This window comes from Aulostomus chinensis, chromosome 15, assembly GCF_037954235.1.
Source record: "Aulostomus chinensis isolate RoL2024-O1b breed Wild chromosome 15, RoL_Achi_v1.0, whole genome shotgun sequence".
NCBI lineage: Eukaryota > Metazoa > Chordata > Actinopteri > Syngnathiformes > Aulostomidae > Aulostomus > Aulostomus chinensis.
Genome location: NC_141334.1, coordinates 16,264,787 through 16,284,860, shown reverse-complemented (window position 1 = coordinate 16,284,860; position 20,074 = coordinate 16,264,787). Strand labels below are relative to the sequence as shown.

Below are 20,074 nucleotides of genomic sequence, written 5' to 3'. Positions count from 1 at the left end.
CGCAAACCTGTGCGTGTGTGCGTGTGTGTGTGTGTGTTTGTGACTTTAGCAGCCTGTTCTGCTAATATAGAAGCAGGAATTTGTATATAACTTGCTGATGGAAGAACGGAACAGGAAAATATGTTGTAGACTATTAGTGTCATCAAACTCTTCCCGATCCTTATACCATAAATATGCTGTTCATCTTTTACCACCTGCTGGTCAGCTATGACCACAACAGTTGGGCCCCACCCATTTCTGTTCCGACCTTCCGCCACCCTAATTTGGACAACGATATAGATGAGGAGAGAGGTCCCACTCCTCCCCTGAGAGGAAGATCTTCCTCGCCAGCAGCTCCTTTCAGCCAACCTTCATCTTCCTCTCTCAGCTCTGCCCACCATGAGGAAATGCAATCCATCTTGCAAGCCCACTTGGATGAGCTGACCAGAGCTTACCAGTACGAGGTGGCCAAGCAGGCATGGTGAGGAGCTCCAGCATTGTCGAGACTACCATTTTTCCATAATTTGCTATTTACAACAGCATGAATAAAAAGGGTGAAACTTGAAAGATACATTTGATTTGCAGTGCGGGATAGAGGATACCTTTAATTTCATTCCCTCCAATGATAGTTGGCTCTCCCATATCATCAGCCAATGTTTGAGTGCATTATAATGCTGCTGTTTACATTTGTCAGCATCCGTGATTTTATATGCTTTTTTTAAGGCGATAAGAACCAGTCTCTATTGATAACGCCTCCCCTCGGTGCATTGGAAAACTTGACAAGTCCGTGGCAGCACATGTCGGATGGTAATAAGTGGCTTTAGTCTAACATGCTGTTCTGACATCTGTAAATAGAGTTGGTAATTATGCATGCGTCTCCTCTATGGCGGGATGTAAGCCATCATTGAGGACAGCTGTGGGGGAGATAACAGGCATGTTGGTTACAGCCCTGCCCATCCAGATATCCTTTATCCAGTCCAATTACAACTCCATTGTGTTAGCACAACGCACACCAGCGCTGAGAATGTAATCAGTGAAATCACCCTGCACAGGCATTCATCGTCTCTACATATGGCATCTATGTTTGCTCTAATTCTGCATTTGCACGACTATCTCTCATTGCTGTCTGACCTCTTGTTTGCTTTATTTTGATCATTAATATGCAATCCCCCCCCACCCCTCCACATGGGCTCAGGCACATGAAGAGCAGTCCAAACGTTCCCAACACCCCCATCCCTCCGATGGACTTCATGTCCAGTACACTGGGCTCTGATTTGGGAGACTCTCGCCTTTCTGAAGATGAGGACGAGGATGAAAGATACGCCGTAGTGTCAAAGAATTTGTGTGGCTTTGAATACACTCCTGGGCACGGCGTGGATAACCTTGAGATTTCAGGTATGTTAGATGTCTGGGTTTTATTGAAGTTATTAGCTATGAAATCTGATCAAACTCGACCCAGGCTAGGGTCCCCAGACCCTGGACACCAGGAAGAACCACAACAGCACAACAGGATCTTTAGGCTGCAGGTTTCGGTGGTGACTCTACTCCAGGCTATTGGTAGCGTATTTATCCAACATCTAGGAACAGTGATTGACACCCAAAGGTGATGTACAAACCAACAATGCGTCAAGTAAAACCTACACTCACCAATTAAAATGATTCCGACTCAAACCCCGGCTACACTTTTGTCACTTTAAGTCGTCGTCAAAGAGCTTTCCAGGCAGTCTGTTAAAAGTTACTTGAAGTCCCTCTTGTGTAGACTTCAAAATCATAACGTAGACTATTAAAAAAAAAAGAAAAAAAAAGGGTTTGACAGGAAAGTCTTCATGTCTAACGTTTAAGATTTGATGCATTTATAAATAAGGTTTTTTCTGGAGGAGAAACTTGAAGGCTTCTCCCACAGGGACTGAATTATACCATTTTTAGACTCCATTGTTTGATAGGTTAACAGATTGTCTTGTGCGTTTGAGAATATGTATTTTAATATTCCAGTTCAGGACACAATGGAGGTCAGGCTGACTAAAAATATTTACCACTATTAGAAATGCAAACATTTCAGTTAGCTGTCACATATTGCACTTCAGAAGCGCTTCAAGGTAGATGGAGGAAATATCCTCTGAAACGGGGAACAAAGCCGGCGTGGTAGCAGTATAACCACAGGGGGGTGCTGTTTTACCCTTGAGATTAAAATGTGACAATCAACATGAATATTTTAATCAAATGGGGTTGAAATTCTTGCCTAAATATTCATAACAAAACTAAACTACACACCAGCAGTTTGCAAATACAAAACGACGTATCAAACTAATGCACAAAATATTTGTTCCCAACTCAAGCCCTGAGTGTTTGAGTTGGATCGGGAGGGACACTTAAGCACAACATATTCCACATACATATTTAATTATTTGATGCATTTGTGTTTGCAAACTGCACATGTTAATGAAAATTAATGTTGACATTGAAACACGTGTTAAATGTCTAGTTTTTTTTATTTATTTCCAGTGTTGTTGATTTCAGTAGTAGCACTCTACCGCTTCTACGACTGCCCCACCTACTCATTCCACATCATACGTCAGTGTCACTGTGTGTGAGCCAAAGGCTGCTTGTTCAGACATGCTTAGCCAAATCTTTGTCTTCATTTCTCTCTTCCTCCTGCCAATTGTAGGTAAAAGCTCCCAGCAGTGTCGCACAAACAGCTCGAGCTCAGCAGATTGCGGTGCGCAGAGCACGCATAGCCTCGGCCACAAGAGGGCACCACTGACTGGCCTCCACCCTCACACAGACAAGGTTGGGACTCTGCCCAGACGGAAAGACTCCAATGTAGACCGTGAGTTAAGAGCCTCAGCTGTTATTTGTCAACAGATCTTTTATTGTAGAATTTTCCATTGGGAACGTCTCCATCGTAATGCCTCGTTTGTGTGTGTGTTTGTGTGTGTGCGTGTGCGCACGTGCCAAATATCCTCATATACCATGCACTCAACAGCCCACACACCCGCTGTGAAGTCCCTGAACAGTGTGGGATCCCGCATGCACAGCTCGTGGGCAGCTGCAGCCCCAGACCCCTCTGAGGAGTGCATGGTGACCGTGTCAACGCTGGAGCGCCAGCATATGGCTTCCTGGAGCGGCAGCACAGCATCCGGCAGGGCCACCATGAGTAGGGGGTCCCACAAGAGACCTGCCACAGATCCCTCCCACAACGGACATCTCCCCACAAGCTGCACAGAGAAGAGGGATCACTGTAAGTGTCTGCACATTCACGTAACCGAGGCCTCTGGCTCTATGTGCAGAGATGATATGCAGGCTTCACTAGAGTTAACGATATATTTACTGTCACCCTCGAGAAAATCACAAAATATTTTCAAATGACTCACAAATGTAAATAAACAAATACCAGATTTGCACATATTATCTCACTTTTTTCGTTTAGAAAAAGTCGAGTATCTGGTTGCGAAGGTAAAGGAAGGAGTTTCTGGTAAATTTGCGGAAACTTTTCAGAAAGTTTTCTTGTGAGTTCAGCTCTTGAATTCCTGAATTTTGGTTTTTGTTGTTGTTTTTTTGAACAAAAGAATTGCACATTTTCCTTGGCAATAAACAGGAATGGCCTGGACATTTACTGTATACTGTAACTTAATTCAACAGCACTTTTCCTCCATCACAGGCTAAGACTGTTAGCATCTACTGCAGAGCTAAATGTCCAGTTCATTCACATATATTCCTGTTAATTCTCAAGGAAAGCTTCCAACTTTGTCACCCTGATAAAATCCCACCAGCTTCTCGAACCTGAGGAGAATCCTGGGATGTAAACTGAAAATATTGAGCAGACCCTCTCAGTGGCACCGAGCTTCTCACCCGCTCTTGTGTTGTGTCTACCTGCTGCTCTTCCAGAGTCTCGGTGAATCGTCGCTCCCTGCAGTTGCTGCCTGTCCCGGGACACCTTGTTTATAAGCGCTATGAGATTTTTTTTTTCTCTCTGCGAGCGACACAGAATGGTGGTTCTAAGACGGAGCGGAGACAGAAGGAGGAAACATCGTGCGAGATCGAATGCAGAGCTGTAAATGTCATGTACAGACACAGACACCAGTCTCACAGTGTTCCTTTCATCCCCCTCTTGAAAAGAGTATGTTATATGTCCGCTTCTATTTTCTGTCACTTGGTGTACAACGATTCACACGGAGGAGATGAAGAAGGGAAAAAAACCACAACAAAATGACTAATTAAAAAGAAAAAGGACTTGCATCATTTGTAAATATCAATTTTTTTTTTATGTTTTTCTTTGTTTTGCTTTGCTATGCAAACCAAACCTAATGTCGTCTTTTTTTCTCTTTTTTTTGTGTGTGATTTATTACAGTGAGTCAATTTTCATTGATGCTGAAACCATTAGCTTATTTTGATGAAGCTACTGTATTGTTGTACTTTGCACAGAGCGTTTTGGTGAAAATAAGCACAAACCCATTATCAGCTGAGCTGAGGAGGATCAGTGTGGCAGAGAGGGGCGTGTACGTAGAGAGGGGCGTGTACGTAGAGAGGGGCGTGTACGTAGAGAGGGGCGTGTATGTGAGGCGGAATCTCAACAGAGGAGGTGCACTCGGCTGTGCTGGCGTTGTTGAGAGAGAGTTTATTAACAGTTACAGGTGAATACTTGGTTTTAATATACCAAAATAACAAACTGTGTTTTTTTTCTACTCGCTGGGAGTCCTATTATGCATTATACTAACAAAGGTTCTCAGTAAACGGTCACCAGATCATGTTTTAGGGTTTAAAAAGACAAAAAAAAAAAGTTGTGATATCCAAAGTAAAGACGTACGAAAATAAGGGTCACTTCACTGCCACCTCCAACAAGAATATGTCCAATCAAATATATCTGTTCTGGTCTTTTTTTTTTTTTTTTTTTTGTTCAATTTGCATACGGTGATATGATAATAGTGCAATATTTAAAAGACAAGGGAAGCCACAGCGATGTCACCTGAAAACCCACGAGAGGCATGATTTATTTACAATTATATGCGATGCAAAAACAAACAGTAAAAAAAAAAAAAAAAAGAATTGACCGGATTTCGCTACTGCGCTTTTGCGTGGTTGTGGGTTTATACCGTCATCCCTAAAAAGAGGTAGAGACTGAAATGACTGCCAGATCTTTTGAGGAATCCCGTGTTGTTTTCTGCCAACATGTGATGTCTTTCAACTTGTTTTGTTCTGATCATCGTTCTGGTGACGGCTCTCCCTCCGTAGAATCTTTACCTGCCAGATTGGTTTGCCCTCAGGAATACACAGCCAAATACAGTAGGGCCAGGTTTGTTTATTTGTTTTGTTTTTGTTTTTCAGTCATTTGATGCAAAAATAAAATGTGTATGTGAAAATGAAGCGTATTTCTGCTCACACTGCCTTTCGGTCTGTTGCATCCAGCCATTAACGTTCATTCAGGAGGAGGTTTCTTAGAAGGTGTTTCAGATCGGCATCGCTTTGCTCTAAAAAGTCAATTTTATCACATTTACGGACTTTTTTTTGCGGGGAGGGGGGGGGGTGGATTGTTTCATATTTGGGACGAATCCACACCTTTCCTACGTGTTTGAATCCCTCATTGACGTGAGTCCACCTGGACGTGTTTAAATATGAATCAGAAATGTTGGTCTGAGACACGGTGAGCATTCATTCAGTGCATTTTCTCAACCGTATGTGCAAACGTGCCACAGTAAAATATCAAATGCATCACCACATAGTCACTTTGTAAAAAAACAACAAAAAAAAACCTGCTTTGAATCTGATGTCGCACAGCTTGGCGAATCAGCCGTCTCCTCTGTAAGAGCTCACTGCCACTCTGCATAAATCGACAACGGAAGCTTAAAACGCTACTCCGTCTTGACCGAAGCGTGAACTTCCAGCTGGCGAGGGTTCCTCTGCAGAGTTTCCAAATCTATTTTCCATGTTATGTGGAGATTTGCTGGGGGTAGAGTAGCTTCAGGCGATGGTGCAATAAGTGTTTCACGCAGTGTGGGACAGCCTGTCAATATTTGTATGTTGAGACTGATAGACGGGGATTTTGTGCAGACAATGGGCACCGTGTGCAATCCAGCATTTAAGCTTTAAATCCAGCCGGTTGTGTTTTGAGAAGTGCTGGGAGGGACAATGGCACCGGCGCTGTTTTTGTCAGTTCTTAATTCACTTTGACACAATTTTTGGCCGCCCTATTACAGCGGCCAACCCACCTCCCCAGACACTTCAACTACTGTAGGCTCCTCCTAATCTTATCTTGTACTACATGTGAATTTAATGGAAGCGCAGAAATACATAGCCGAGTCCACAGAGCCCAATTACAAGAGTCCGCCTGCATCCACGGAGCAACCGTCCTGCTCCGTACAGACTCAGCTTAATATACCTGCCTCTGGGTGGTCTGCTGGTCACATCTGAGGATTTCATGTGTTGGGGTTTTTTTGTTTTTTTTTTTTTTTTTCTTCTTGTTGGATGAAAAATCTGTTTTATTGCTGAGAAAAGTTTTTTTGTTGTTGGTTTTTTTTCATGAATTCAGTTCTTCACTATTGGGATACTTGTAATGGAGATCCATCATGAGAAAATAAATAATCCAGATGAATTATTGGAATGGCTGTTGGATGAGAGGAGGCTCTAACAAGTGTGAGTATATTTTTTTTTCTGCTGGCAGGCAAATGATTTGTAAGTGATTAATTGGCTAAAAAAAAAAAAAAAACTGGAAAGAAAGCGATCAGGTTGGGAGATTACTGGTAGTTCATTCTGAAATTAATTGCACGAGTAAAATAATTTAAAATAGAAAATCAGAGACGAGAAATTACCAATTTACACAAGGTCTGAAAACTGATAGTTGTAAGTACTTCGATGCAGGATATTACTCCTAAACAAAGTACTAAAACCTCATTACACACAACCGTAGACGTAAGAAGTCAGAAGTATAATATTTTGAAAGGGAATAAAGGTGCTCTGCCTTGTGTTTTGAATAAGAAAAACGCAATGAATTGCAAAGAAGAAAGTTCAATTCCACCGTGTTGAGTTCAGGTACATCACGAGCTGTTGTGTTGTCTGACTGTCAACAGAAATCAGAAATATCTTAATATCACTATACTGCCTTTCATGAAATATTCCCAAGAACCTTTCCACTGTGACTCTGTGTAACCTTGACATGAAAGGCTGATTTGTGACTCATGACATTTGGCTAATTACTGCGTGCTGCTTTACATGGAGCCCACCTGAGACGGCGTGCCCGCCTCCGTAGCTCAGCTACCCTCAGGGTGAGCTAAAGGCCAGGGTCTCCAGGACTTCAGCTCCCTCAGTGACCAATTTATTTTCATCTTGTTCACTCTGACGCTTCTGTTTTCTTTTATGTTGCCACTTCACATTGTGACACTGACACAAAGTAGCTAGTTTAGATAAGCTCTCGCTGATATTCTGCTGGTCCCGGTGAAGAACCAGAACCCGAACCAGCTGCCCGAGGTTCCCCTGTAGAGCGGGTTGATAGAATTAAGTAGAACAGCTTGTTTCTGCGACATCTTGACTTTCATATTATCTGCTGTCATGGTTAGGAAATTATACCAATTAACGTAACAGCCCCTGTGTTTCCTCCTGGGGGCCAGCAACTGGATTATATCAGTACCCAGTACCGAGTCACGTTAAATCTATCAATGTCAGAGTTCTATGTGTGAGAATTAATCTGGGCGAGAGAATAAAGAATAAAGGAGAGAGAGAGAGAGAGAGAGAGAGAGACAGATGTCACCCAGCCACGCGTTCAAGCCCCACACATCGTCAGGTTATGGCGTGCGGTAAGGTGTGTGACAGTTCTTAAGTAGGTAGTTTTATTTGACAGTTATACATCCTGTGTCACCACATGACATCACACTGAAAATTTGTGGAGGAATAAAGTACAAAACAATCAAGACCACAGTATTTTTATTGATGTATTTTTTCGGGTGGCATCTGATGACTGTAGTAAGACTTGGTGGAAGGTCGGAGAAGAAGAAGCCGAGACATCTCTGCAAATCCATTCAAGGGGTTTTTTATTTTTTGTTGTTTTTTTTTGCAATTGCTAATACGACATGATGGCATCGTAGAGGGCAGACAATGACGATGAGGTCACATGTTTGTCATTTCAAAGAGTAGTAAAGAGTTATTTAGAAAGTACACGTAAGTACTGGCGCAGGATTCTTGGTACCAGTACACGTTGATGTAGAAACTTCAGAACAATCACGTCCCTCTTCGTTAATCTGGACTGTTTAATCGAGGAGTAGACGTCCTTCAACTCACGTTTTCTCGACTGTTGATGAATTGTTAAATATTTCTCAAGTATTTTTTTCTTCCATTTAAAAGAACTCATTTTAGACTTTTTATTTTAGCATGTATGTTGTGAAAAATCTGTTTCCTCTCATCCATCACTCCTTATAACCTTTCAAATTCACTTCAGGACTCAAAGTCAGATGCCAGGAGACGATTCGGCTTTGGACGATTAACATCCTCTTCTCGTCTGCCACGCTTGAGTCCCGTCCTGGCTCCGTAAGGACGTGTCCTCCCGTGGCTCACAGACAAAGTTTTTAATGACAGACAGTGATATATTTCCATCAACAAATTGGAATTCACTACGACTGCTGCGAGCTCCACCTCACCACCAGATTGATTATCTCTGACACCTCCTAATTCCTCACCAACTGCCTGCTTTAAGAGAAACTAATCTTCCTCAAACACAACTGCAATAAATTTGGAATCATAAATTTGTACTCCATTATACACACACACACGCATGCGCGCGCTGAAACACACACTCATAACTTCTCATTCAATACAAGTGTCCCCCTATTATTCTCAACCTTGGCCCGGTTCTTCACTGATCTCAAATCGGACAAGTGGCGTTGTTTTCTCACGCCGCCTGTTTATGTCGCCGGCGTGAAACTAATCTGTCATCGCCTCCAAACAACAGCAGCTTCTGCTCGCCTTCACTAAACATTGTTACAGGAAATCCTGCAAGCTGAATGGTTTCATGTACTTAACCAACAGCCCACCAGCTCCACACAGCCTCCGCTGACAAAGAGAAACAGAATACAACTCCCAGTCACATTAGAATTCATCATTAGAGTGGATAAGAATGAGGGAAAAGGACATATGGTGCAGAGGTGTCGGAGGAGACATTTCCACCCACAACACGGGCATCACACACACTTTTGTCTCTAAAGATTTGCCCCATAATGAGGAGCTGACAGCCCTGTGTCATGCTTTTTCCTGTGTCAACCTTCTCAGCAGCTCTGGAGTTGTCACGGCCAGTTTTTTGTCAACAGATTGCACAGAATCTGCTGGATAAATGTGCAGTAATTGAAAATGAAACTTGGCAGCACACACACACACACACACACACACACACACACACACACACACACACACACACACACATACGCTCACACGCACTTAAAGTATCTTGGAACCCAAGGCAAACACTTATGAATAACGTACTCCAGACAGCTGTCCTTGAATTAGTAGACGAAAACAAGTAGACACGTAGAAGGGGACAAACTCATCTGAGGTGTTTTATAAATAGAGCAGTACTTTATATTTATTTCAGAAAATAAATTTCACTGCAATATTGTAATAAATCGAGAAGGAAGTGGTAGTTAAATACAACATTTAGCTGGTTGTGTTTCGTGCGTGACTTACATCTCCTCAGTTTAACAATCATGGATTAGTAGCCTGAACTGCAGGGAAGTGTTATGTTCACACAACTTTCTCACCTGTAATCACAACAGTTAAATGCCACAGTCGAAACTGTAGAATACACTGCATTTGCTGTTGCCGACGATACCAAATTCTCCCACGTTGCACCCTTCTTTAATTTTTTTATTAGGTACTTTGTCATTTTTCACCTCATGTAGGTGTCTTCTAATCAAAGCTTTGTCATTTTTATATTTCAAATCATCAAAATAATGAAAGAAAACACTTCTTTGGACAAAAGAAAACCGTGTTTTTCTTTGTCATCACTTTGTGCGATCAAGAGATACATGCAATACTTGCGTGACATGTTCAATTACTAGGGCGCAGTCGGAAAACGGAGCACCTCGCCGAAAGGCACGACTCTGCCTGCAAGGTGCTGAGCCTCTCCCTCCATCGAGGCTCCTCTTAACCTTGGCAGTTTGTGTTCTGACAAGCCAATTTGGATCGAGCTGGGACCTCAGCCAAGTAAGAGAGTTTAATTGTTCCTAGCTTGAGTGCATCGGCGGACTGTAAAACTTTAAGGTTTAATTAGTGAGAAAGCCTTGAATTATTACAATGATTTCTTTTTGCTCCTGGTGTCAGTCGACCCCCTGAGATGAGTCATCAATCTGGAGATGATATTATGGTCACAAGTTGAACTGTGTTAAATGTTGGGGTCATGCTGACCAGGAAGTCAGGAAATAACATCACGAAGGGACCGTCTCAGTGGAGTCCAGCTAAAGAGTAAAATACACAATTATCATTGCAATATTCAGTAAGTTTATGCATCGAGAGTAACAACCCAAAAAGGTGTAGACTTAAACCTGAGCTTATTAACACAATGGTTTTTATCTCCCCCTCCCATTCCCTTTGTATATAACTGCAATATCCATAACAATTTCGTAATTATCTACATTATAGATGTCTAAGTATAGCCACAGGTGTGTGTCTGTATTTCTACGTATCTTCATTCGTCCACAGGTAAACAAACATGCATGCGGTGAACTTCCTCCAGACTGAAGAGCCTCAGAAGCCTTTTAGCATTTATTCAAACACCTGTTCTCACAGCTTTAAGAGCAGTTTCCACTTTTATTCGTTGGTACCAGGACAAATTAATTTCAGTGCACTGAAGTGAAATTCAGAATTAAATAACATCGGTATTAAATTTTAGAGCTCAGATGAGAGTTCACCTTTTCATCTTCCTCTCTGCTACCAGGGCAAGAAGTCCTTCATATCCTTCCTTAGATATAAGCGTGTTGATAAGCTGCCTTCAAAGAAGAGGATGAATAGGCCCTCATCATCATCATCATCATCATCATCATCATCATCATCATCATCATGGTTGAAAAGAGGCTGCATTCAGGGGTTGTGTGACATCATACCATCACCACGACTAACCTCTGACCTTGACCTCTAACCCTCCGATGTCATCATTTCTCCCTCCTTCTTTCAGCTCCTGTCTACGGTGATGAAGACGAGTCTGGCCTCCAGCAAATCAACTCAAAGACGATGAAGAGTTTTTGTATCACGCTGTGGTTCGATGATGTGTTATTCCAGGTGTGCAGACTTTTAAATATCATCGCGTATCATTTACTCTCTTAGCGGTTTAGAAAGTTTGCATGTGTGTCAGCTTCATATTTGTGTGCTAACTCAAGCTAGCAGGAAGGTTACTAAAACACTGGCTGTGTTTCAGTACAGCGGTAATTCATGCTAGTTACATACACCAGCGAAAAAAATACTTATTTATTCCAAGAGACTGAGTTCTGCACATTAACATTTTGACCCTATAAGATGTCTTTCTTAGAGCTTTCATAACTGACTCAAAGTAAAGAAAAAAACGAACAGCAATTTCCTGGTTTTTACTTAATCGTTATATCATTTATGCTAATTATGCTAATGCAGACATGTAGTCGATGAAATTCTGGACCTAGAAAACATGAATTTAGCCACTGACATCATCTTTGTAAATTAACTTGAGGCTAAATTATAGCCTTTTCCAGCTTTTGGTGATTAGACTTGAGAGTAAGGCCCCTTTTTTGAGATAGGCCACACCCATTGCCCCACCCCCTTGATGACAGGTGGCTATGGAAGCTTAATAATTCCTTGTTTGCCCAGGCTGCCTCCATATACAACATTTCCTGCTAGAAAATAGACTGTCAGACTGACAGATGATGAAACGGTGCTGATGACATCACCTCCTTGACCCTTAATTCAGTGTCACATGGTGGATTCTTATTTGGGACACATCAAACTTTCAAAAAAATGCTTTATGTCAACTTTGAGGAACCTACCCCATTGTTTCCCAGGGGATTGTTTTCCATTTTCAGTCCTGACTATATTGTTCCCTCAAGCAAGCAGCCAGAGCAAATTGAGGACACACAAACACACAAACACACACACACACACACACACACACACACACACACACACACCTGCTATATTGTGTATTCTTAAAGAATTTTGACAGGCTTCAGCTGATTGAGAGGTCCTGTGACAATCTGTGGATGGAGCATTGTCCCAGGCACTTTCAGGGGGAGTCTCTCCAAGACAGGGAGTCTCAGACGGACGCGTACCTTAGGCTGCAGGGCGAGGCCTGCCTCAAGAGGCTGCAGGGCGAGGCCTGCCTCAAGAGGTTCCAGTCAGGCTCGGCTCAGGTCAACAAGGCTGGGCTGCTTCTTGGCAGTAGATGATGAGCGTTAAAGGTCACTGAGGTCATCATCTCTCTCCTGACAGAGAGCCACACGACAACCGTTGTTCCTCTAACTGTTGCTGCACACTGACTTTAAGCTAGCAAACAGATTTTTGTGCTTCCTCAGTGTTACTTTGTCTTTATGCTCTTCATGTCACTCCCTTAATGGCCCTCACTTACAACCACAAACTCTTACCGAGAAAAGGAGAGAGACTTTATGTATTACATGAACTGCCTTTTTAATGAAAGTTCCATTTTTATACTTACCAGAGTACCACACACACACACACACACACACACACACAGGGTGAAAACCTACAGGAGCAATGAAGGGTCCACTGTCTCGCTCAAGTTCACTTCAACATGATCTCCAGAGGAAGCAGGGATCGAAGCAGCGACCCGGCCATTACCAGACAGCCACTTTACCTGCTGTGACATGCCAACCAGTGCACTGACAATAGCTTCTTGAAATGACATTCACTGTTGGAAGCTGTTTTTGATAGTGACACTTAGGTTTAGAGAAAAATGATACTTGGTTATGTGTAGGAAAACTGTCATGTGTAGTGTTGTAAATGGGACTGGGGAGCAAAATGTACCGGAATGTAGTACTGAGGACCAAAAAATAAAAAACACGTACATGAAGTGATTAAGTTTTGCGACTGTCGTAAGACTAGGCAGCATCACCACGGCAACCTCTCATTGAAGTTGAATCATCCAAGATCAGCTGATTTGGCCGCCTCTCAAATCTGAATACAATCAAATAGTAATAATCCGGAAATGTACTTGGAATAGTGATTAAAAACAAGTTTTCATCAGGAAATCAGAATCATTTCTGTCTGACACAAACACACAAACTGTCACGCATACACACACAAACACACACACGCGCGCGCACCGCTGTCTATTTCTGTCAAAGACATGCAACAAAAGGGCAGTGACAGTTGGAATTCAGCATGGTTTAATTATAAATAGTGGAGAAAAAAAATTACAAGTTTTTTTTCTTTCTAATATAATGAATAGGATTCCCAACATTTTGAAATACGACTGTAGGTCAAATCTTGTCACATCTAAACAGTTCTTCACCTCCTTTTTCCATGAAACATTCACATTTTATGGAAACCAAATCTATTCAATAATGCTTCTTGCAGTTGAATATTTTACATGACTGGTTCATGTACTGAAACGAATACAAAATCATTCTATTATATATTCAAAACCCAACTACGCACCCTATAAAGTATGTGTAATTTCTTCAACATTTCAAGCTCTCGAAAACTTTCCTGCGACCAGAAAACGCAGACCATATTACAGAATCTACTTTTTCCTTTTTTTGTGCTTTGGATTGAAAACAAACTCTCGACGTGATTGAAACGAGGGTAATATGTGAAAGCGGGATGAGTAATCTACAGTGCAGACGTACGGAGAGGAGAAATTGACCGTTAGTTGTTGAAGGTACAGAAAAAAACAATTCAAAGTAGGGAAGATGAAATGATGTAGCTGTTCCATACTTAACCCGGAGAGCAGAGCTGGAGGTAACCACCTGCTTAACTCTTTCCCCGCCAGCAGTTTTGAACATTTCCAAAACCAACAAAATATTTTTTGAGAGAATGATTTCATTGAATGCATAAGAAGAAAGAGCAAAGGCTCTATTTTAATTTAAAAAAAAACAAACAAAAACAGATAAACCTGTTTCCTTGATAAGTGCATGATTTTTCCTTGAACAACTGAATACGAGTTGGTTACATCAAAAAACTGTCAATTTTGTAGAAGCTGAGAAAAACTAATGTGATTTTCAAGCTTAAAACTGATGTGGTGTATGTATTGATTCTTTTTTTTTTTTTTCATTCCCTTACGGTTACTACAAATGTTTTCTGTAAAAACATAACCAGGGCATCCATCCTCCTCCTCCGCCCGACTAAAGCGCTCCTACATCGGCCTGGAGCAACACCACGTTCTCGCTTGAGAACCGCAACATTGCTCCGTCCGCAGCGATTTCCGGAGCTTCTCGTTCTCGTTCTCGTTCCCTTGTTTTTGTACCTTGACCTGCAGTTCTGTGTCACAAGGTGTGCAATATCGCCCTCTATCGTATAACAGTGCTAACACAGGTTACGCTAGAAAGTGGCGAGGAAAGAGTTAATGAGCGCGGCATGAACGGTATGCATCGTTACATCTGGTCAGATGCGAGTCCACTGCAAGTGAAAGTTGCTCAGTCAGCCTCTTACTTGAGTTAAAGTTGTGAAGTACACGCTTTTCAAAATACTTAATTATTCAAAAGTACATTCTCTTTTTTTTGTAATGTCATGGTATTTCTGTTGTCTTTTTTTCACAATACTCGCACAATGTTTTCTCTGGTTGGACGGCGAGTTCTTGAAAAGTTTGCGGTAAACAGTAAATATATGAGACGATGTATCATTTTACTGTCCAAAACCTAAAATATTGGCTTGAGCTACGGCCGAGGGTGCTCGAACTAACAACAGCCTTCATAGAAACAGTGGCGTGAAAGTTTCCCATATACAAGTACTTGAAAAATGAACTTAAGAACAAGAAAAAAGTACTTCATAAGTGTTCCACCACTGCGCCGTTGCGCCTGCTGGCTCACCTCTTATACTACTGCAGTGTTGCAGCTAGAATATTTAGTCAGGATTCAGAGAATTTATTATTAGAAAAGGGTTTTATAAGTGACATTAGTTCAACGATTCATCATCAGTAAAGTGATAAATCTGACGTCCTGTGCGGCCCTGCTCCAGGAGTTATGACTAAGGTCACGCCATCGTGGGAGTAAATGGACTCTGTGGAGAAAAAAAAAAGAACCAGTCCATGTTTTCATCATCCAGAAGGGAAGATAAAGCAGTCAAGATGTTAAGTAAAGTCTCCTACAGGAGAATCTGCATGCAATTCTCTCAGTACACACAACAGATAGTTCAATTTTGAATGAAAGCAGCTCAAAATGTACGCAACGGAACGCACAATCACTATCAACATTCATTTTGGTAGACTGAAGTGAACGTATGAAAAGGATTAACAAGACTCTCCTCCAGACTCACACAATAATAATAATAATAATAAAAAAAAACAACAAGTGATTGTGCTTTCATAACCAAAATAGAACAAAAAATACAAAGACAAGATGTACATCACTTATAAAACATTAACACTGTTATATAAAAATTTGAAGCACTTCTGTGGCTGTAAACGATTTACAAGATGTCCGGAAATGAGTCAATAGCAATTACAGTAAAAGAACAAGACAACTCACAAGCAAAGATCATTACATGGACCGCATCAATCATCATGTACAATACTTTTGATCACGTCCACCATAAAATGTGCATTCATCTTAACGGGCGACCCCAAGTCGTTCAGGCTGGTGGAAGCAAGTCGCCCCGGAAACAAACAGTAAGCAGTGCCTTAATATGAAGTCCACATAAATATGAGCTTTTCTTTTTTTTGTTCTTGTTTTTTTTTTTGTTTTTTTTTGTTCCGACACCTAATGGGAAATCTGAAGTAGAAAAAAGAAACAAAACAGCATGTCTTGTGCAGTATTTTTAGTCCCGCCCCGCCCCCGTGGTCCTTCCGCGTGTGAAGCAGCAGGAGGATTTTCATGGCGTCCTCACGAGGCTTCTTTAGCTTTTCTGGAGAAAATAAAACATTGACTGCATTTCCATGGATGACAACAATTAACCAGATCTTTAACAAGACAATGTTTCAATAAACTGTTGACTTGAATTTCTTGTAGATTATCTGTACCGCTTCAAGATAAGTCTCCCCTTATACAGGATTAATAAACAGTTCTAAATGTGTTGTTCTAAACCCTTTATAAACCATTAATTAACAGTTACAATTACTTAAGACCTAATTTCCCATACATTAATGTAGGGTCCCTATTTGGCAAGATGATGGTAAGCCATACTACTACATGTTTATCCATCTAGGTTCAAGTTCTTGCCAAACAGAGACACTGAAATACAGCACTGACAGAATTCAATATAAACAGAGTTCAGCGGTAACAACACAGTGGCGTTTTATTCAGAATATTATCTTAACAGTGTTGCCGCCCATGTCAACATAGCCACTACGGAGATGTCAAATACTTTCAGATGTGTGGTTCCTGGTGTACCTCTTCACCCTGCCCCCCCTGTTTGGTCCGTGAGTCTCCACATGATGTAAAGCTGCATGAGTTGGGGTTGTCTGGCTCCCTTTGAGCTTGACCTGATGGGAAAGAGGGACGACTGTACAGAAGGATGTCCCCAAATTCTGAGAGGAGAGGACGCAGGAAGTGTAAATTAGTACTCTACTACAACTACTGCCTACTCCACACACACACACACACACACACACACACACACACACACACACACACACACACACACACACACACACACACACACACACACACACACACACACACACACACACACACACACACAGGCTAGTACCTGAGTGCTGTCTACTTCTGCTGCCTCCTTTTCCTCCCAGTGGATTCTTGAGCTTGTGACTCTGGTTCTCCCTTTGCTCAAGCGTACCCTCCCTGACCCTGTGAGTCCCGGCGCTGCCTCGTCGACCTCGGGCATCTCCAGAACCCATCCGAGGTAACGTGGCCCCCCTTACTTTATAATCACCTTGGGACATCTGGCTGGTGAAATTCAGGGGCATGAAAGAGTCTGGGGAAACAGTAGGACACATGGATCCAGATGTTAGAGAAACGCCGCAGCCCTTTTTTTTTTTTTTTTTTTTTGGATAAGCCTTTATTATCTTTACCATCATTAAAGGCATCTTTGGGTTGGTATCCCTGAAGCCCAGACTGGTTCTGTTTATGCCTTCTCGGCCTTTTATGAGTTATTGCAGGACTCATGTTGCTGTCTGTGGACATGGGGCTGCTGGGTCGTGGATGCCGCCGGCCTGAAATCATCAGAGAGATTTAACACATAAAAATTGAAATAACAGGGAGGCACGATTCTGAAACCTGGTTTTTACTCTCGGGGATCACAAGTTCAAAATTCCCAATTGGAAACTGATTCTTCAAATAAGCACATTTGATTATGAGGGTACTGCTTCAATCAGAGTCAACCAAAATGTTAAAATAAATAGAAAATAAATCATCTTTTGTGCTCCTTACCTGCCTCCTCGGGGTATCTGCACATACGCAGGCCTACAATGTCCCGCGAAGACGCGACTGCCTGGTTGAAATCTCCGTCCGTGAAGAAGGACCCCTCTGAGGTGCTGACAATACTGGACCTGCCCGATGAGATGTTGTCCTCAGACGCCGAGCCCCAGCTGTTCACCATGGAGCCTGCCACCGATCTGTCCAGATCCCCCGTGCTGGAGGCGGGGGTCTGCTCCAGCCCGTGGAGGAGCAGCTTGTGTGGGGAGGCGTGGTGCAGCTGGTGTTTGTGCTGGTCTTGGTGGTAACGACTTTCATCAAGCTCTGTGTCTGTCTCTTCGTCTGCATTCTCCTCATCCTCCTCTTGTCCTTCAGTATCCATGCAGAGGGGTATGGAGCTGTACGTGTGTGACGGGGAGAGAGGGCAGGGGAGGCTGGTGTTGTTCCCGTCGTGCAGGCCGTTGCTCTGTGGTGGTGGTGGTGCGGTAGGAGGGTGACTGTAGGACACCTCAGGAGGGGATGAGGCTGCTCCTCTGACTGGCGGAGTGGGACAACCATCTGCTCTCTTATTTGAATCAAAACTGATGATGGATAAGAGACGGTTGCCAGATTAGACAATTTTACATGAATGAAAACACTTAGTGAGCATGCTCAGTTCCCTGCACACTTTTTCAGTTTAAATGGCTCTGCAACGGTGAGAGCTGTAGGCCAGAGGCGTCCGGTTTTTGGAAGTCCATGTGCTCATATGTACATCTGAGCGGGACATCTCATGAATACCTGACTGGAATCGCTTCAAATTTGGCACAAACATCCACTGGGACCCGCAGGTGGCAGAATTCGGTGGTCAGAGTTGAAATTTAAGGCCTCTGTCACCTCACCAGTCACATTATTTTCAATGTGATATCTCAGGAACAACCAGAGGGAATTTCCATAAACTTGGCACAAATGTCCACTGGGACTCGAGGATGAACTTTTAATATTTTGGTGGTTGAAAGTCGCACATATTAACTTGTGTGGATGAGCATCACGGTCAAAGTTACTGTAGCATTTCTAGTTTTGTACATTGTTTTTTTGCTTTATTTTCTGCTTCTACTTCCTCCACTCTTCATTTCAGTTGGTAATTGCAGTTACATAAAACCTGCTGTCACAAACTATCTGACCACGGCAGTCGCCAAATTCGGATGTTTTTGCTTTTCAAGTAGCATCGTGACTTCTATACTTCGCACAGGATTGTCATTTGAGAGCAAGTGAAGTAATACCTCTGGTGAGCCGCATTACTGGGACTGTATGTATTCGGAGGGTATTTACGTGTCATTTGTGCTGCTCACCTCTTCTCCATGGGTAGACTGTACTCATCACTGTTCCAGGCATTGACGTGAGGAGGAGACACAGCTTCTCCCCAGCTTACTGCATTATGTTTAGGCGTCTTGGGTCCGCGTATTCCTTTCCTTTGATTCTGACTCCCTGAGAAATGAAAAGAGAAGAGAAAATTATAGAGTTAGTGCTGTAAAAACTGTAAAAAAAAAAAAGAAAAAAAAAGCAACAATTTTTCTTATTTGGTACAATATTTAGAATCAAAAAAGTCCATGATTCTGAAAGGATCAAATGGCCACATAAGAGTAGCTCCTGGGCAGACCTGAGGTGCTGTTGCTGCCTCTGTCTGAGCTGTGGTGCAAGCAGCCTGTGCTGTGATCTCGCATCTGGTTGTAGGGGATAGTTTTAGGATGGATTATTCCTTCACTTCCTTGCAGATGATCTGGAGACAGAGACGAAAAAACAGGTGCATCTTTCTTGTTTTGTTCACCAGTTGAAGGCATAATCACATGTCACCCCTTCTTACCTTTATTGAGCATATTTTGCTCCATTATATTGTACTGCATTTGTGCTGCCATCTCTTTAGGTATTGGAGGAGGATTGGGGGGTTGTTTCCAGCAGGGCATGTCCACAGGCTCTAATATAGCGCCCCCGCTGGCTGCTTTATTCTTGATGCTGGCCTGAATGAGCTGTGTGGTGGCATATGGGATGGGCTCATATGTGGCTGTTGAATCTCCTCCTGGACTTGCATAGCACAAGTTGGAGTTGTTGAATGTTTTAATCTCGTTGAGCTTGTTGGACAGATTCACATCACTGTAGATGGCGGTCTCAGAACCCAGCTGCCCGCCTTGTTTGTTTTCTGGATGCTTTCCATAGTTTGCAATGCAGTCGGCTGAGGAGGACATGAAATAAAGAAGACTGGGAAACACAGCAAGCGTGCTACAGCTCCATATGATGTATCTCAGAGGTTGCTACCTGAATGATGAGCCCAGCCATGCACTAACCTGGACGGCTGTAAGTTGTCATGTTGCTGTCACTGGTGCCGTTGCCATTATTGCAGCAGTTGATGCTGCAGTCCTTGTGATTGGCACATGCATTTGGCCAATTGTCTGGCAGCCACAGCTGATTCAGAGGTTCACCCATGCTGAGAAGGCCAGGTCTGCAACAAGGAGGACTCATTCAAAACCTGCACGTCTCACTGATGAATCAGGAGTGTGGGGTGGATGGAGAAGATTCATCGTTTTACAGTGGGGATACATCTCCCCCTAGTGTTACCATAATGTAACTGCAAGGCTTTC

At 42.6% G+C, this 20,074-nt stretch overlaps 2 protein-coding genes across 7 annotated transcripts in view; one reads left to right on the top strand and one right to left on the bottom strand.

Moving 5' to 3' along the window:
- Window positions 1–8,311, top strand: part of LOC147248940 (roundabout homolog 2-like) — a 98,532-nt gene extending 90,221 nt beyond the window's left edge. For 4 of the 5 annotated variants that reach the window (XM_086225930.1, XM_086225927.1, XM_086225926.1 and 1 more), the window contains 5 exons: window positions 206–460; window positions 1,175–1,374; window positions 2,645–2,806; window positions 2,963–3,217; window positions 3,865–8,311. In XM_086225930.1, coding sequence (XP_086082056.1) covers window positions 206–460; window positions 1,175–1,374; window positions 2,645–2,806; window positions 2,963–3,217; window positions 3,865–3,866 — 874 coding nt within the window. In that variant the 3' untranslated portion in view covers window positions 3,867–8,311. The remainder of the gene's footprint in view (window positions 1–205; window positions 461–1,174; window positions 1,375–2,644; window positions 2,807–2,962; window positions 3,218–3,864) is intronic. The other variant, XM_086225929.1, reaches the window with a different exon arrangement.
- Window positions 8,312–16,025: 7,714 nt separating this feature from the next.
- Window positions 16,026–20,074, bottom strand: part of LOC147248939 (roundabout homolog 1-like) — an 83,783-nt gene continuing 79,734 nt past the window's right edge. For both annotated transcript variants that reach the window (XM_086225984.1, XM_086225987.1), the window contains 8 exons: window positions 19,781–19,935; window positions 19,303–19,668; window positions 19,099–19,218; window positions 18,791–18,926; window positions 17,478–18,043; window positions 17,120–17,260; window positions 16,798–17,022; window positions 16,026–16,615 (listed from right to left, as the gene is read on the bottom strand). In XM_086225984.1, the coding sequence (XP_086082110.1) occupies window positions 16,455–16,615; window positions 16,798–17,022; window positions 17,120–17,260; window positions 17,478–18,043; window positions 18,791–18,926; window positions 19,099–19,218; window positions 19,303–19,668; window positions 19,781–19,935 (1,870 nt within the window). In that variant the 3' untranslated portion in view covers window positions 16,026–16,454. The remainder of the gene's footprint in view (window positions 16,616–16,797; window positions 17,023–17,119; window positions 17,261–17,477; window positions 18,044–18,790; window positions 18,927–19,098; window positions 19,219–19,302; window positions 19,669–19,780; window positions 19,936–20,074) is intronic.